Raw genomic sequence first — 16,334 nt, forward strand, 5'->3', positions numbered from 1 at the left:
CGTAATCCTCCCATCCTTCTGTCTCTCCCAGCCAGCCCCTTGTCTCCGCTCTTCCCACCTCTCTCCTCCCGCCGGCTGACAGTCACTCGGGGAGCCCCCAGCGCCTGGCCGGAGCTGTGGAGGCCGTATAACATATTGACTTGCTGCAGAGTGGCTTGGGAGGAGGAGAGGTGGCTGCTTGTCACCACTAATGAATAGATGCATAAATGAATGAGCTGCTCTTTGTATGCCAGTGTGTGCATGCCTTGCAAAGGGTGAAAATGTGAACGGGAGCGTTGGGATGCGCCTTTTCAACCTAGACTCGACCCTGTGCAATTTTCTCTCGCTCAGAGAGACAGACATTAACAGTTGGCAGATTGATGGTCATAATAATTAACGGTGTGATGGCAGCCTGGCCCTCATACGTACATGCACACACATGCATGGGTTGAGGCAGTGGGGGTTGGGACATGGTAAGAGAATGGAGGATTCTAAAAACAATACAGTTAAGTGGCAGCACGCTCCACCTGAACCCCCCCCCCCCCCCCCCCCCCCTCCATCTCATCTGGTCAGCTTGGAGCTAGAGTGCTCTCGTGCCAAACAGGGACAAATAACAGCAAAACGCACACATGCACTCACGCAAGTACAAGGGAAAGTGGAAGAGGAGGTCTGGAGGAAAGATAGATGATCTGAGGGGGCAGATGAAGAAGGGCTGAATTGTTGATGTCTTCTTCACTATTGCTTTGCGCCACATTTCAAACACTGATTGCCTTAAGAGGACAATTTACATTTCATAGGCCTGCACAACAAGTGTGTGTGAGAAGGAATTCACAGACAGGGAAAGAGACAATAGCGTTAAAAGGAGCAGAGACTTTCCTCGGTGAAGGGAAAAGGCATTGTTATTTCTCTGTGTGAGCCATTTTTTTTTTTCCTTACTCTCGCTAAAATACACCTGTATGACTGCTTTATTTTTCCTTGCTGAGCTTTACCCCTGGAAAAAGAAACAGTACGAATAGGACGGCCGAGGAGATGAAAGGAGAGCCGGAGGAATTAGGAATCAAGTTATGAGCGGACTTTATCTGGCGCAAAGCTGCCAAACTGCAAAGAACAAGGAAACTTTTCCTATTAACGCACTCACTCAGCTATTGTGTATGTGTGTGTACGTGTTGTTGGCCTTTCCTCACCAGTGGAGGCAGGCATCAGTGAGTCTGCTGCTGTGATTGGTTGCTAACCCTGAGGGTTTGTGCTCAATGTCTGTCTCCTGACTGGCTGCTCTGTGACCAATCAAGCGCCTCGACTTCACCGTAGCAATCCGATATAATCCGACGCACACACACATGCACACCCTCTGTGGGCATCAGCAGGTCATCTGGAAATACCTGTTATGGTTTATCTCCCTGTGACACACACACACACACAAAAAAAATATATACAGTAACCTTTCTGTCTTGCCTTTGTCTCACCAGGAGATTGCTGCGTATCTCATCACTTTCGAGAAACATGATGAGTGGCTGACGACATCGCCAAAGACCAGGTGAGGATAGAGAAGACAGTCTCCCCACACACACATGCACACGCACACATGCACACGAAGGGTGACTCTGTCAGCGGGTGACTCATGTTGTTTTAATCCCTATGACTGAGCGACTGTTTGATTAAAACACTGCAAGTGTGTGTTTCTCCAAAGAATCCTCCTGATGGGCTGCTCTACATGTACAGAAGGCTCTCGTACACGGTCGGACTGCAAAGCACCTAGTCAGCTGGAAATGGAGTATTAATGAATGTAAATGTATTAGGCTAACTGATGTATAATTCAGACATAAGGGGGAATGAGGGGTTCAAGGGATGCACGTGGGTGTGTGTGTTGTGTGCGTGCGTGTCTGCGTTCATGCACGCGAATGCGCGTGCGTGCGTCTGCGTTCATGCATGTGAATTTACATGCAAGAACTAAATATTCATCGTTCCCACTGAACCCTTCTTTGCTCATTTCCTCGAGTATGGCGATGGGGAAAAAAGAGCATCTGAATAAGGATTCGCCAGGTTGATGTTTCCTTAAGATGACAATTTAGATAAGTCCTTAAAATGACAACATGGTGGATGAGTATGATTGTGAGCATCCAAGCTTAAATGATTTTGCTACTTCCCACCACTGGTCTCTATCAATGACATTAAAACATAGCAAGGGCATGATGGGAGAGAAGAAAAAGTCGCGAAAAAGTCAAGTAAGTGCAGCGGTCACCTCCTGGCCGCATTTGTGATTACCGATGCCGCTGAGCGCCTGAGGTGATACCTCTGTGCTCCCATTGTGCGAGCTGAAGGACTCTTCTCAGGAGCAGCCTGAGGCCAGCAGCACAGTTTATGTTGCGGATGGATTTCTCATTGATTGCTTGCGCTGCCGTATCGCCTCGGCTTCCCAGCAGCCACAGCAGCAGCAGCAGTCGTATTGCTGTTATTGAGCAGCAGTTAGATATAATCCCATTTATACATGACATCAGGCACGATTAGAACAGATTACACGTAATCCCATCAGATGGAAAAGGAGCTCAGCAAAAGGAGACGGTGACATTTTTGCGCCCGCGCCGCTCTGCGTGTGTTTGTATCCGCATTGCCGCCACCGCTAAGACAACAATCAACGACCTTCATTTGTCCTCTCGCTGGAATCCCAGTTTAGAGTAACGACTGTTGCCCCCGTCTCGCTCGTCTCTCGTCTTCTCGCCTCCTTCTCTCCTCCCTTTACCGGACACACTCAATAGCCCACTCTGTCTCTTTATCTTTGCCTTCTCTTTTTCCGCTCTTCTCCCCTTGCCTTCTCTGTTTTCGCTCTGCTACACCGTGGAACGGTGGAAAAGCTTTTTATATCCCACACATCACAGGCCAGTTACAATCAATAGCATTTATGTCTGCTTGAATCGGAGGCTTTTCAAGGAGCACGGGCACCATCCTCACGCACGTACGCCAACGTGAAACGCACACACATCTGATCTCATCCATCGTCTCCATAACATAATTAGAATCAGCAGCCCTCAGATGACTCACACGGCAAGAGACAGACTAAACTCATCTTTGATAGGAAGGTGGGGGTCTCCGCTCGCCTTCCAAGCTGGCAGCCCCCCCCCCTACCACCATCACCACCACCCCTAAAAACAGAACAGATTTGCGGTGTCAAAGAAAATCAGTTCAAAGCAAATTCAATTTCACTACACACTGTGCGCAGCGTAAATTGCAATCATCCCAGTCCATATGTGCCCACGTCAAACTGGAGGCGAGAGCGGCGTAGTGAAGGCAATGCACGAGACCAGAAGATGAGAATGAAAGGAAGGCCATGAGAACGGAGGGACGCAGTCAAGACAAAATAAAGAGATGGTCTGATAAGAGGGATAAAGACTGTGTGTGTTTGTGCACGCGCACTTGTGAGTATCTGTTAGTTTATTGATTGTCTCTGTTGTCATGAGATAAGGCAAAGATGCATTTTCCACAACAACGCCCCCCCCCCCCCCCCCAACACACATGCAGTGAACACATACACTTGTCCTTAACGTTATAGAAGAATGATTGATCGCCGGGCAGCAGATTTGACATTGAGCGCCGAGAACACATGCTTGTAGGTCCCGCCATCTGTGACATTGCTATTGCGGCTCTGTCTTCTCACGCATATGCTCACCTGGCCTCCGTGCGTGTGCGTAGGCGTGTACGTTAAAGGACATTCGAGCACTTGACTGGAAAAACTCATTTGAAATTCCGTTTGTTTGACAACCATGGTGTTTGATGGGGTTGGGGTTAAGCAGTAAGATGAAGAATTAAGATTCGAATAGAAGTGATGGCTTGATTTCTAGCACGTGATCAGTCAGGGTCCCGATTGTGTCACTACCGTGTTCTCTGTGATGGGCCATCAATCTAAATTCGAATATGAATATTGCATTAAGTTGTATAAATTAATTCCCAAAAGTCTAATTTCCTCACCCCATTAGCATTTCTCTTGGCTGCTCTGTATGCACATATGGAGGGTAGATTTTTTTCAGATTTCAGTTGTGTGTATGTGGCACTAACCAATAATGCTCCAAATGATGTACGTGGCGCAGTTGTGTGCTGTGTTTTTTTTTAAACATATATTATAGATTATATATATGAAGTTATTATTATTATTATTATTATTATTATTATTATTATTATTATTATTATTATTATTATTATTATTATTATTATTATTATTATTATTAGTTGGGTTTTGTTAGTCAATGATATAACAATGGTCATGACACATGAAATTCTAGGTGCCGAGTGCTCAGTGAAAGAAAAATGGCGTGTACTAAATTTTTTTTCATCAAGTGGGTCGTACAAACAGATGCATTTTGTTAAGTAGACTACACATCTAGTACGTCAAAATGTATCTGGATCTATAATATTTTATTCTGTGCAACCATTTGACAAAATAGAAGAGAGTAATTTTACCTTTTTTGTTTTTCATTTCAGGACCCGCCACTGCATACTGTAACTCATATATGACGTATCTTCTTATTAGTCATAGTGGCGATGGCAAGCCTAGCCACTTGCACACTGCATTCATTGTGAAGTGGCAAAGGCATAACTTGTGCCTTCCAGACAGAACATGCAGAAGCCTGACACTGCGCGTTTGTACAACTGATGCGATTACCCCATTAAAATAATGAAATGCATGGCGAGGTCAGTGGAACGGAGGCGATTGCTTTCAACACAATGGGATGAGGACAGTGAGGCTGATGTGAAACGCGCTGGTGGTTGTTCCACCACTTGATGCTGCACCTTTGATTAGGCTCTATTTGTCTTTTCAAGCATGTCTGTACAGTATTGTTTGATTTTCATTGTAAACATCAAAACACATGAATCAGTCCATTAGTTGTCAAAAATATTTATATCTTAAAATGTGAAGCAAATTCACATCAACGGATGGCATTTTCTGACTCAGCACACTAAATTACCCAGAAAACAAAATAAAATAAATGAATAAATATTGTTAGCCAGCGTAATCAGTCCACTTTCATGGAAGACTGAGATGAGAAGATGAGATTGTGAGCATTAGGACGATTTTAAATAAAATTACAAAAGGGTATCCAAATGATTCATCGATTATCAAAAATAATCATTTATAATTTGACAATAGATTTACTGCTAATCAATTAATCATTGCACCTTGAATTGTATGTATCGAGCCTGTACTCAGACGCTAATGCTTGTGCTGTGTTAATGGATGGACCTACTTAAATATACACGTCTGTGTGTGTGCGTGTGTGCGTGCGTGTGTGCGTGCGTGCGTGTGTTGAATTTGGGAGTTTAACCTTGACATTCTTTGCCAATAACACTGGGAGATTTCCATCTCACTGAGCAATGAAACGCTGACATTATCAATGACATCACCACGTTACACAATATTTATTCTCCCGTGTCATACTAATTCTCACAGCGCGCCCTTCGTTGACACATTTTACTCTTCCCTCCTAACAGGCCTCAAAATGGCTCCATGATCCTTTACAACCGCAAGAAGGTCAAGTACAGGAAAGATGGCTACTGCTGGAAGAAAAGGAAAGATGGGAAGACCACCCGGGAGGATCACATGAAGCTCAAAGTGCAGGGTGTGGAGGTGAGAGGCTGCCGTGAAGAAGAAACAAGTCTGTGATCTCTTTTTGTGCTGAGTTGTGCTTCGCCGCCAATCCAATCCATAATGTTAGTCACTCCTTCACTCCTTGTAGACACCTGCGTGGAACGCAAGGGCACACACAAACACACACACACACATGCTGGAGCTACAGGGCTAAGAGCGATATACCTGTGTACGTGCGCCTAAGTGTGTTTGTGTGAGAGCTGTCACTCCTCTGCGCTCTCCCTGCTCCTGCTCCTGCTCCTGCTCCTGTCCCTGTCTCCCTTCCCCTTGGCTCTCTCTTTTCTGAAGGATAAGAGTGTGTTTGGCCAGCAGCCAGGAATGATGTCAATGCCTTCTTCAGCAGAACAGAGAGGGGTATCGATCCAGTCTCAAGGCAGCGTCTGTGCGTGCCTGTGTGTGTGCGCGTGCGTTTGAGTCACATCGGCCAGCTCCGAAATTGATTATTCAGCAGGAATGTACCAAGAGGTGAGAGCAGCGAGCGTGCATGTGTCAGGAAGAGAAAGACGGAGGGAGACTGGAAAGCAAAGATGCGACGGCGAGGCGGCGCTCGTGGAAGGCTCACTAGTTGTGCATAAATGAAAAGCAGACATAGGCAAAGGGAATAATTGAGATCAACTCTTCCCATCTGCACCTCTATTATTTACAACCCCACACTCGCACTGACAATCATCTGACATGCATTTTTCTGTTGCCGTGCACAAACACACACAGACATACACACACACGCACAAACACATCCAAAGGCAAGTGTTTCTCTCCCCGGTAGTTGCTCAGTAATTGTTTGTGTCACCTCTTCCCGGGACCCCCTCAAGCAAGAAAGCATTGTGTCGTGCAGGGGGCAGGAATGGCGGAGCGGCGGTGGGAGAGGAGGAGGACAGTGAGAGACAGGAAAAACACAACCCCTGGATTGAGAGCCTCCTCATATCAGATGGAAATATATGGAAATGCACTCTGCCTTTGGCCAAACACACTTTGGATAGCTTGCGGGCTTTTTCTCTGAAGAGGCAAAATGGCAAGAAAATGAGAGTGCGAATGAGACAGCAAACAGAAGCGACTTTTCGTGTTGCTATTATACATCCTGCATGTCAAGTATTCGCCGCCGCTGTCTGTACAATTGTGTCTTAACGATGTGATGACCTTGATGGGAGACCGTTTCGACCTTCCACAGGGAAATCCCGCAGGAGCCAGAGCAGGTTCAGCCTATTGATCGATATTCATACCCCGGTGCCAATTATTGATATTTTACAAGTCGACAACATCTAACCAAGGACCTTTTTCCAAAATACGTACATCGGCATGTTTAGCTCCTAAATGAATACGACCTGAGTGGCTATAACCTGAGTTCTCCTTTGCTGTTCTCTCCTTTGCTGTCCTCACCTCCATCCTCTCCTTGTGTCCCACTCCCCCCCCCCCCCCCCCCCACCACCGAAATCCCCTCTCCTCTCTCTAGTGTCTGTATGGCTGCTACGTCCACTCCTCCATCATCCCCACCTTCCACCGTAGATGCTATTGGCTGCTGCAGGTAAGCCACCCGCCCCCTTTCCCAGCTTCTCAACATTCAATCAAGACGACTGTATAACAGGGAAGGATAAATTATATAGAGCCATCGTGACACGTTGAAGCTGTTTACGGCCACGTCGCTCCGGCTCGACACGGATTTCTTCTTCAAGCATGTTATGTTAATTCACAACTCTAAACAGGGCTAAACTACCAGAAACTGGATAGTATATTGTTAATTTTACGCACCACATGTTTAATCTCTTAAATTGTCCATTACATTTTCAAAACAGCACACTAACCTCCAACATAAAGCATTGATAAACATCCTCCTCTTCAAAATTTAATGAGGCAGACTGTACTAAAAAGTCGGGTGATAATAAAAGTGGACGCCATTGCTGGCTTTATCGTTCCACTCAGGATATATCTGGTGAACACGCTTTGCTGAGGAAACTTTTTTTTCCCCCGCCTGAACTTTTCACGCTTTTCCTCACTTGCACAACCTATCAAGGTCTTAAGGCACTTCTCTCTCCATGTGGTCCTCCCCAGGAAAACACCCTGGAGCGGCGTACAACATGCACACACACATTTCACACATATAGATTTTTTAAGCTCACCCCCGCCCCCTCCGGCTCATGTGGAAAAAAAACACACACACGCATGCCGCCCTTGATTGGCCATGCAAGAGCGGGTAACCAGAACTTCATCATCTCCAGACCTACATGTTGAATCTTAAACATTCCCTTCGTTTCCAAGAAAATATTGGATGCCCAGCGATATTCATTTAAAATATGGAAATCTAATCCATATTCATGCATTCCTTGCCAATAGGTCGTGCATAATTTGTCACATGAATTTTACAAGGACGTTGTCGCCACATGGTGTAAATTGAATTTGCCCCCTATCAAATATATTTCATTTTTCAGCGCGCTTGACTCCCTTGTGACTCTCAGAGTTGAAAATTTGGCAGGGGAACTTCTGCTTCCTCCCTCAGTAATGTGCCATTTTCTGCTCTTTGCACATATATCACATCACATCAGTGAATATGATCATAAATGAGCCTGTCTGTTCTGTTGCATTGCACAGTGTGGTGCTGCAGCAGCCCACTGTGCCATTTTCTTGTTCCACCTCAGCACGCCCTCCCCCTCACCTGAGTCCGTCTACTGAATCTTTTATCAAGAGGAGCCTCTCTCTCTCGCTCTCTCTTTCTCTCTCGCTCTCTCCGCTGTCCAGCCACATACACACTTGTTGAATCATTCATGGGATATCAATTCCATAGGTCTGCCGGTGGGCTACAGTACGGCGAGCACCGTGCTGACCTGTTCATTCGTTAATTCACTCTCTAAATCGCACGCACACCAACACACGTGCGGACGGACGTTTCTGCTGGCCCTGCAATGCAAGCGAGAGCAGTGACTGGGCTTGAGCTGTTAAATGTTTTATAGGCAGGTGAGAGAATCTTGTCTGACACGCTATACCCGACCTCCTTCCTGACCTCCGCATACTCCTCTGCTTTCCGTGTCCTTTCCTTCTCCTTCTGCAAATACACTGCATCAATGTACTCTTTTGTTGATAGAGACAGATGAGCAAACATAAAGGCCATGTTTTACCAACGGAGACGTGTCTCGCTGTCTTATAGAACCCGGACATCGTGCTGGTGCACTATCTGAACGTTCCGGCGGTGGACGATAGCGGGAAGCCATGCGGCCCCGTTCTCTGCTCTATCAACACGGACAGGAAGGAGTGGGCCAAGTGGAGCAAGGAGGAGCTCATCGGACAACTCAAACCGATGTGTGAGTTATGGTTTCCAGCCCCTTTGCCGCTGACTGGCCCAGCCCGCAGAATCATACTGTGTCAGCAACCAAAGCGGTTATTGTGATTAGGATTAAACAAAAAACAATCATACCCAAACTTCAAATGTACGACTTCAAAAACACTGCTGGCTCAGCTTTCCCAAATCCACTTGAGATAAGAGGCAACTGCAGAACTTGTGATGTAGAGACTACTATAAAGAACCGGCTGTGCAATTTCAGCTGTTCTTTTTATGTTTTTGTTTTTAGGGGATAATTCTAAAAGTCAGTGCCATGCTGCCACCTACAGGCAATTACGCATTGCACCAAAGAACCAATAAAAAGGGGTGGTTGCATAGAGGGGCCCAGGCTGGAGGTGCCCAAAATATCTAGCATGTATTATTCATAAGTCAGCACCAGAGAGGGAGAAGATAACTTCAGTACACACATACACACACACACACACGCGGAAAATTACCTAATCTCTCATCTTTTGATCTGGTTTTGAAGGACGAATAAGGACGGCTGCCCAGAACAAAAGTGGCTTGTTGACTTAAGTAGTACTCATATCTCTTGCCAGTGAATCACATCTATCCCTCCATTGGCTTCATGAACAAATTCAGGATTACAATATTTTTTGTATCTTGTTTGAATGTAAATGTTTTACAAATCTGCTCATGCATTTTGCATGAGCGTCACGAAGAGATTTGGATCACTGACCGTAAGCCGCACGACAGATGAGTACTGTCACTTTACATTACAGTCACTGGAGGGCGCCGACGTGCACTTGAAATAATGCGATCGAGTGAAATTAAACGCTCTTTCCTCATGTTTGATGTTCATTTTTTATGTAAATCTCGTATTGGTTGTGTGCCAGGTGCGGGAAGCAGCCTACACCAGAAATGCTCCAGTGTCAAGCAGCGCATCATCTCATCCAAGCAGGAGTCAGGGGCAGCAGCAGGGGGTGGCGCGACAGCGGGTGGCGGCGTTACAGCAGGCCAGAGATCTGAGGAAGCAGATGGCACAGAGGTCCAGAACAGCGATGTTTCAGAGGGTCAGACAGAGCCCAGTCCAGGGGGGCGCAGGAGCAGGGCAGGCGGGGGTGACAGGAGGAACGGACGAATGCCAAAGCCCTCCCTTCTCCCGCAGAGCAGCATGGAAGTGTCCTCCTCCACCTCCACCAACCAGGTGGAAGTCCCTGACACTACCCAGAGTTCCCCGCTCTCAATCACCAGTGACATGGCGGACAGCCCTGCGCTCGCCATCAGTGCCGGCCTGTCGCAGAGCACTGCCGTGTTCATGTCCGAAGTCACCACGCTAACCGGGGATTCGGTTTATTCAGCTGGCCACACCCACCTTCTGCCGTCCACCCACGAGAGCGCCGCCACCGGCATCCTGTTGGCCGTCGCCCCCGAAAACCAGAGGTTTGCCTCCTTTCCCGGAGGCGTGGGCTTAGGAGAGGGAGGGGAGTTGGTTCTTTCCAGTTCGCTTGACACGGGCGGAGGAGTCAGCCTTCCGGAGGCTGCCATGACCTTTGACCCTGACTGCTTCCTTAATAACCCCAAGCAGGGTCAGACCTACGGAGGAGGTGGAGGAAAGACTGAGGGGTGTAACGGTAACGATGGGGGGATCCACTGTTCATCTAACGGCTTCGTGTACAACCCGTCCCTCGTCAACAACATCAAGAAGGAAGCGACGCCTATGGAGCAGCCGCTGGCCCCGCAGAGTAGTTATGTCGGAGAGGGGGCGGGCCTCAGCCCCAGCACCACTCTGGAGCAGATGGACTTTAGTGCTGTCATGTCATCACCGTGCGTCCCGGGTCTCACCCAGTCCGCGCACCACCCTTCGCCAAATCTCTTCCTCCAGACCTCCACGCACACCAACCCGCCCTCCCAGCAGCAGACCAACGGCACTGAGGCGGCACAGGAATCCGATGACGCCAGAGCTTACATCAGCCTGCCGGCGGATCACCCGATCACCAACGGAGACCACCATGCACACCTCCACCAAACCAGTCAAGATCAAATCATGTGTGGGAGGAACGGAAAAGGAACATCAGTGGCCTCTTTCCCCCTAACGGGCCAGGACGCTAATGTTGAGCAGCCCGGCGGCGGGGTTCGCCACGAGGTCGGTGGCAAAGTTCTTGAGAATGGCGCAGAGTTGCTGCTCAAGCCTGGCGCTGCTCACGAGGCTTACGCCAGTGTGGACGCTGAGCACTACCTTCACCCTACGGATGGCAATGGAGTTGGGGACGAAGCGGGAGGGGGTTGTGGACCTGCAGGAGGAGGAGAAAATGAAATTCTATGTAACGGAGTAAGCTTGTCCGGGGTCGGCGGCTCGGTCGTGGCCAGTCCTCAGTCGATAGGCGCTGCCGGTGCGAGCATGGAGAGGGCACTCTACAATTCCTCTCTTCCTCCACAAGGTGGAGGCGTAACTGCCACGGCGGCTGCAGCAGGAGCAGCCATCAGCCTGGAGGGCTTTGAGGCTTCGTTTGGAAGCCAGTTCTCTGATCTAATCAATGATTTCATCTCGGTCGAAGGGTCTGCGGGCGGGGTAGGGGCTGCCGTCAACGGGGTGCTGATGCCTCAGGAGGGCGCGGTGGGAGAGGAGCAGGGCACTGGGGAAGGCCACCTACAGGGCTCGGAAGTGGAGCAGGGAGCTCTGGGAATGCTCCAAGAGACCGGGAGGCTGTTTGCTGTGACAGACTACTCCCCAGAGTGGTCTTATCCAGAGGTTAGTAACAACATTAGTATCATTATTTATTCATCATTGTTGCCTGGAGTAAAATCAAACTGACACATGATGGAAGACGCCTTGTACTGCTGTTAAAAAATGGAATCACGCTCGCGACTGATTGCCGAGTTAATGAAATTTCAATATTACATGGATTCCTCTGGGTGGCTTCATTAATTCATCCATCTATCGCACTGAATTGTACAGTTGTTGAACAACTTTGGCACGTCACTCTTAGGACAATATGCTTTGTATTTATGGGGAAACCTAACAAAGGTGCAATCCAGGGCGATTTTCTTTTTCTTTGTATTTGTTTACGCTTAAGACCTTTCCAAAGGCATTTCCGTTGAGAACTGTAGATGTGAATTAAAGCATTTTATTCTTGTTTTCTTTTCTTTTTCATTCCCATTCTATTGTTGTTTTGCACATTTGCAGTCCCTAATGCCTTTCGAAGTTGAAAGAGCATTTAATCATCTGTCGATGCTTCATTTTTTATTTTTTTATGAAATGCTTTCCTATTATCTTCACTTCCACCTATGATTATTATTGTATTGGTTCATTTCTATTTTGGGACTTGCTGTTTACTCCACTACAGCTTCCCGTGACAAAGTCACCATATTGTGTCAAATTCCACTAACCGGTGCTTGTGCCGCAGGGTGGCGTGAAGGTCCTTATCACGGGGCCGTGGTTGGAGTCAAGCAGTGAGTACAGCTGTCTGTTTGACCACATCAGCGTCCCCGCGGCCCTCATCCAGCCTGGCGTGCTGCGCTGCTACTGTCCAGGTATGTCATCTATCTACACGGTATCTTATGATGGATTTTGTCATTTGACATGCATACACACAATATTATTGACACCTACTTCCGATGCTCATCCCTAGACTCTAAGCACAGGCCACTTGGTACAGATGCTCCTGTATCAATTATTCAGCCTTATCGATAATGTTTATTGAGAGAGCGACAATATAAAAGTAGATATGTATCGCGAAGTTTGGGGACGTCTATTACACTTCAGACTCCACCATTTATTAATCTTTCATCTTTTTTTTCCAGCCCATGACACAGGACTCGTCATGCTGCAGGTAGCAATGGGTGGCGAGGTCATCTCTTCTTCTGTGGTTTTTGAATACAAGGCACGCGACCTTCCTGCCCTCCCATCCTCTCAACACGACTGGCTGTCTTTGGACGGTGAGAGCATTCAGCCTGTGTATTGCCAAACCGTTATACTTGCAAAGTGGCCACAAAGTGCTTGCAATTCTTTCGAATGCTTAAGATTTAATGACTTTCAAAGATCGGGACGTGCGTTTTTTTTCCTTGTGAGCAATGTGTGTAAAATTATGACTATGTGAATGAAAGAGAATAGATGAAATTATGAAACATTCATAAACTAGAGGAAAATACAATATGTGTTCATTTCTTCACACTCTCAGTTAAAATGTCTGCTGTGGTTCTGACATCGACTCAGGCTGTGCTTTGTGAAGTTTTCATTTTCATGTTCTCGCTCTGCTTACGTTGGTTTTCTCTGGTAAATTGTAAAACTGCACCAATCCTCCAAGGAACCATACTTTGTAAATTGCACTCGACGTTTGCAGCGCACCTGTGCGCCCAGTGAGAATAAGCGGTCTAGAAAATGCATGGTTGGATTTTATATGGTCCTCTGAGGAGTAAAAGGGTCAACGTGATGTGTGTGTTAGGTTCTAAGTGTGTGTGTGAGTGTATTTGGACTCTCTCTTCACTTTCACTCTGGTTTTGTTCTACACATCTCATGCAAATAAGGAAGCATATTGGTATATATTCATTTAGCATTTCACTATTTTTAATGACGTCAGATTTGATTTCAGGCAGGTTGTCTGGGCTTGAATGCAAAGTCTGGTAACACTCGTGTCTCCTCGGCGACGCATGCCCTGATTTTACCGCGCGCGCTCGTGTGTGTGCATGCGCCCCCATTCTGCGCCTTGCGCACTGCGGCAATGCGGCTACGCGGTCACAGCGTACATGCACGACTGAAGGGCAAACACAATGTGGCTCAGTCGCCGTGCCATTGACAGCCCCGCTAAAGGTTGCATTCATAAACACGACTTTGGTGAGGGGCGCTTAGCCATGGTCAGCAAAGTGCGGAGGTAAAATAGAAAATGGTTCAAAAGTCATCATCTTATGTCTGCTCCAGTTTAGTTGGGTGTGCAGTCTTCACATGCGGCGATGACGACCTAAACCTCCTGCTGCTCCAAAGTCTGGCGGGCTGATTTGAAGAGAAGAGCGCCGCTGCTCTCTTTACGCACAACGTGTGATTTCTCTCTCTCGCGCGCGCGCTCGCTCGCTCTCTGGTACCCTCCCCTCTCTCACTGTTGTTGGGAGTATCGACGTGAGTGTCGCACACTTCAAACTAACGCGGTTGAGCAGAAACTGGAACAAAGAGACAGTCGCTGTTCGGGTTCGTAGATGATATGATTTCATATTATTTTAAAATTCATGTTTGGAAATTGCTGGTTTTGCCTCCATGTGATGCATGATTCAAGTGTTTGTTTATTTGGGTGATGCTGCATGCTTGCATTCAAATTATTTATTGTTAATCGATTTCATCCGATGGTAGTCTTTGTGTTTGCTTGCTAAATGTTTGAGTTAAAAAAAAAAAAAAAGAATCTCAGAGGTTGATTTTGTTGGAAGCAGAGCTGGAGAACAATAACACAACAAGTGCGGGGAGGCTATTTACCTCCTGGAGCCGCTTACACAATTGCAACCAATATTAACGTGCTGTTTATGACTTATGTGTATGCCATGCACATCCAGTTGACCTTCCATAACAGCGTGTGTGCATTGATATTTCTTTATTGGTGTTGTTGTTATGATCTATGATGTTTTTTATAGATGGAAATTGCCTGCTTGAAAATGGATGAGTCCAGGGACTATAACAATCTCATTAAAAGTATGACGATAAGCAGTTGGTAGTTGCTCGAATGATTTTGTTCATGATGAGTTTTTCCTGGGGAGGAATAGTGTTTAAAAAAAGAACAATGGCAAACTTCTGACATGGCGGTCTCACCGAAGAATAACTTTTAACAGGAATTGATGGTGAAAAAGAGGAGGCAGTTTAGAGCGGCTTGAGAAATATATCAAAGCATTTGCCAGCTGACAGTATCGATAAAGAAAAACAGATATTCAGTGTTGTTTTGAAATGTACAAAATGTGTGTCAAATTTTGAAGTCCATCTTTTTCTTTCTCTGCTTGTACATCTGGAATATGGTATTTGTCGTACGGTTGGCTTTTTATTCACACTGATCGATAATCTCTACCTCTGATTGGTGAACTGGAATGTTTGGAGCCTGATGTTTGTGTCACTCACATGGCTCCTCCCTCTTTTTTCCCCTCAGTCTGTGTGCTACAGACAGCGGAGAGGAGAGGGAAATAAAGAGCCTGAGTGACATGATGTGCACTGCAGCAAACTGCAGCTGCATGGGAATGAAGGGTCACACTTGCAGCCATGTAAAAATTATTCATAAACTTGTCTGATGCTGGATGTACTTTCACTTTTAATTGCTGATTTAGACCCTGGATGGTCCTTGGGTGTGTCGATTTATGTCAAGCCCCTCATAAACAACCTTCCTTAGGACTGCATATCTTCTAAGAGACAGTAACTTTTGTTTTGAAAAGCTCATCTATTATTTTCTGCAGATACCCAGTTCAGGATGTCCATCTTGGAGCGTCTGGAGCAGATGGAACAGAGGATGGCGGATATAACCAATCAAAACCCTGGCTCTGAAACTATGGCAACCAAGAGTGGAGGTGTAGAGGGAGGGGGAGCCGCCGAACAGCAATCTCAAGTAAGGCAGAAAGATGCAATTTGTTTCAATGAGGAATTTCTTGAACATGAATGAACGACAAAAGGAAAAATAAATCTCAGGCGGGTATTTAAAATTAGAATGCAGACATTTGCGGATATTCGGGTCATTTATATTTCCTTGTTTTGGGTACAAAGGATTCTCTAGTCCCATTTGTCCTGTAAAAGGGCGCTCGAAACTCCAGCTGGCGATAAATGGGCTCAAAGCTGTTGGCTTCGTTTAATCTGCATGTCTGTTATACCGGCCCCTGGTGGCCAAGGTACATGCACCATCAAATGACACACAATGAAATGAATCATGGCTGTTGAATTGTTTACATTGTATTTAATTATGTCATTACTGTATGTTTTATTAAAGAGGTGACAACGTTATTAAGTGCTATTGTTCCCATTAAGAAATAGGAGGCTAGAACGGCTTGATGGGATATGCATTCATTTCAATGGAGGAAGCTGATTTGAGATACAAGCATGTTCACAGAGTGAATTAAACTTGTATGTTAGGCTCCTCTTCATTTTTTTTCCCCCTTGTTTGCACCAAACATTAACAGCTTATTTCTTGGAGGAAAACCTTGTCGACTTTTTCTTTTTAACATGAAAACATCCTTGGTGGAAATAAAACAACAATTCAATCACTGTAACAATTTCTTCCCCAGACGTCCCCTGACCACAGCTCATTTGAGGGTCGTGTTGTAGTCGTGTGCGAGAAGATGATGTCCCAGCCCTGTTGGGCTTCCTCCAATCAGCTCGTCCACAGCAAGAACTCGAGAGGAATGACCTTATTGCATCTGGCTGCAGCTCAAGGCTATGCCGGGCTCATTCAGACTCTCATCCGCTGGCGGTGAGTAACAAATAATTATAGCAGAACA

General features: G+C 46.5%; 1 protein-coding gene across 1 annotated transcript in view; it reads left to right on the plus strand.

The window, feature by feature from the left end:
• LOC133162363 (calmodulin-binding transcription activator 1-like) overlaps positions 1–16,334 on the plus strand; it is a 50,275-nt gene that overhangs the window by 25,556 nt on the left and 8,385 nt on the right. Inside the window, exons 4-12 of the mRNA XM_061291501.1 lie at positions 1,446–1,513; positions 5,458–5,593; positions 7,065–7,136; positions 8,751–8,904; positions 9,779–11,634; positions 12,290–12,416; positions 12,687–12,821; positions 15,303–15,451; positions 16,122–16,306. Of these exons, the coding sequence (XP_061147485.1) occupies positions 1,446–1,513; positions 5,458–5,593; positions 7,065–7,136; positions 8,751–8,904; positions 9,779–11,634; positions 12,290–12,416; positions 12,687–12,821; positions 15,303–15,451; positions 16,122–16,306 (2,882 nt within the window). The remainder of the gene's footprint in view (positions 1–1,445; positions 1,514–5,457; positions 5,594–7,064; positions 7,137–8,750; positions 8,905–9,778; positions 11,635–12,289; positions 12,417–12,686; positions 12,822–15,302; positions 15,452–16,121; positions 16,307–16,334) is intronic.

The sequence above is a fragment of the Syngnathus typhle genome, linkage group LG11 (genome assembly GCF_033458585.1).
Source record: "Syngnathus typhle isolate RoL2023-S1 ecotype Sweden linkage group LG11, RoL_Styp_1.0, whole genome shotgun sequence".
In the NCBI taxonomy this organism is placed as follows: Eukaryota; Metazoa; Chordata; class Actinopteri; order Syngnathiformes; family Syngnathidae; genus Syngnathus; species Syngnathus typhle.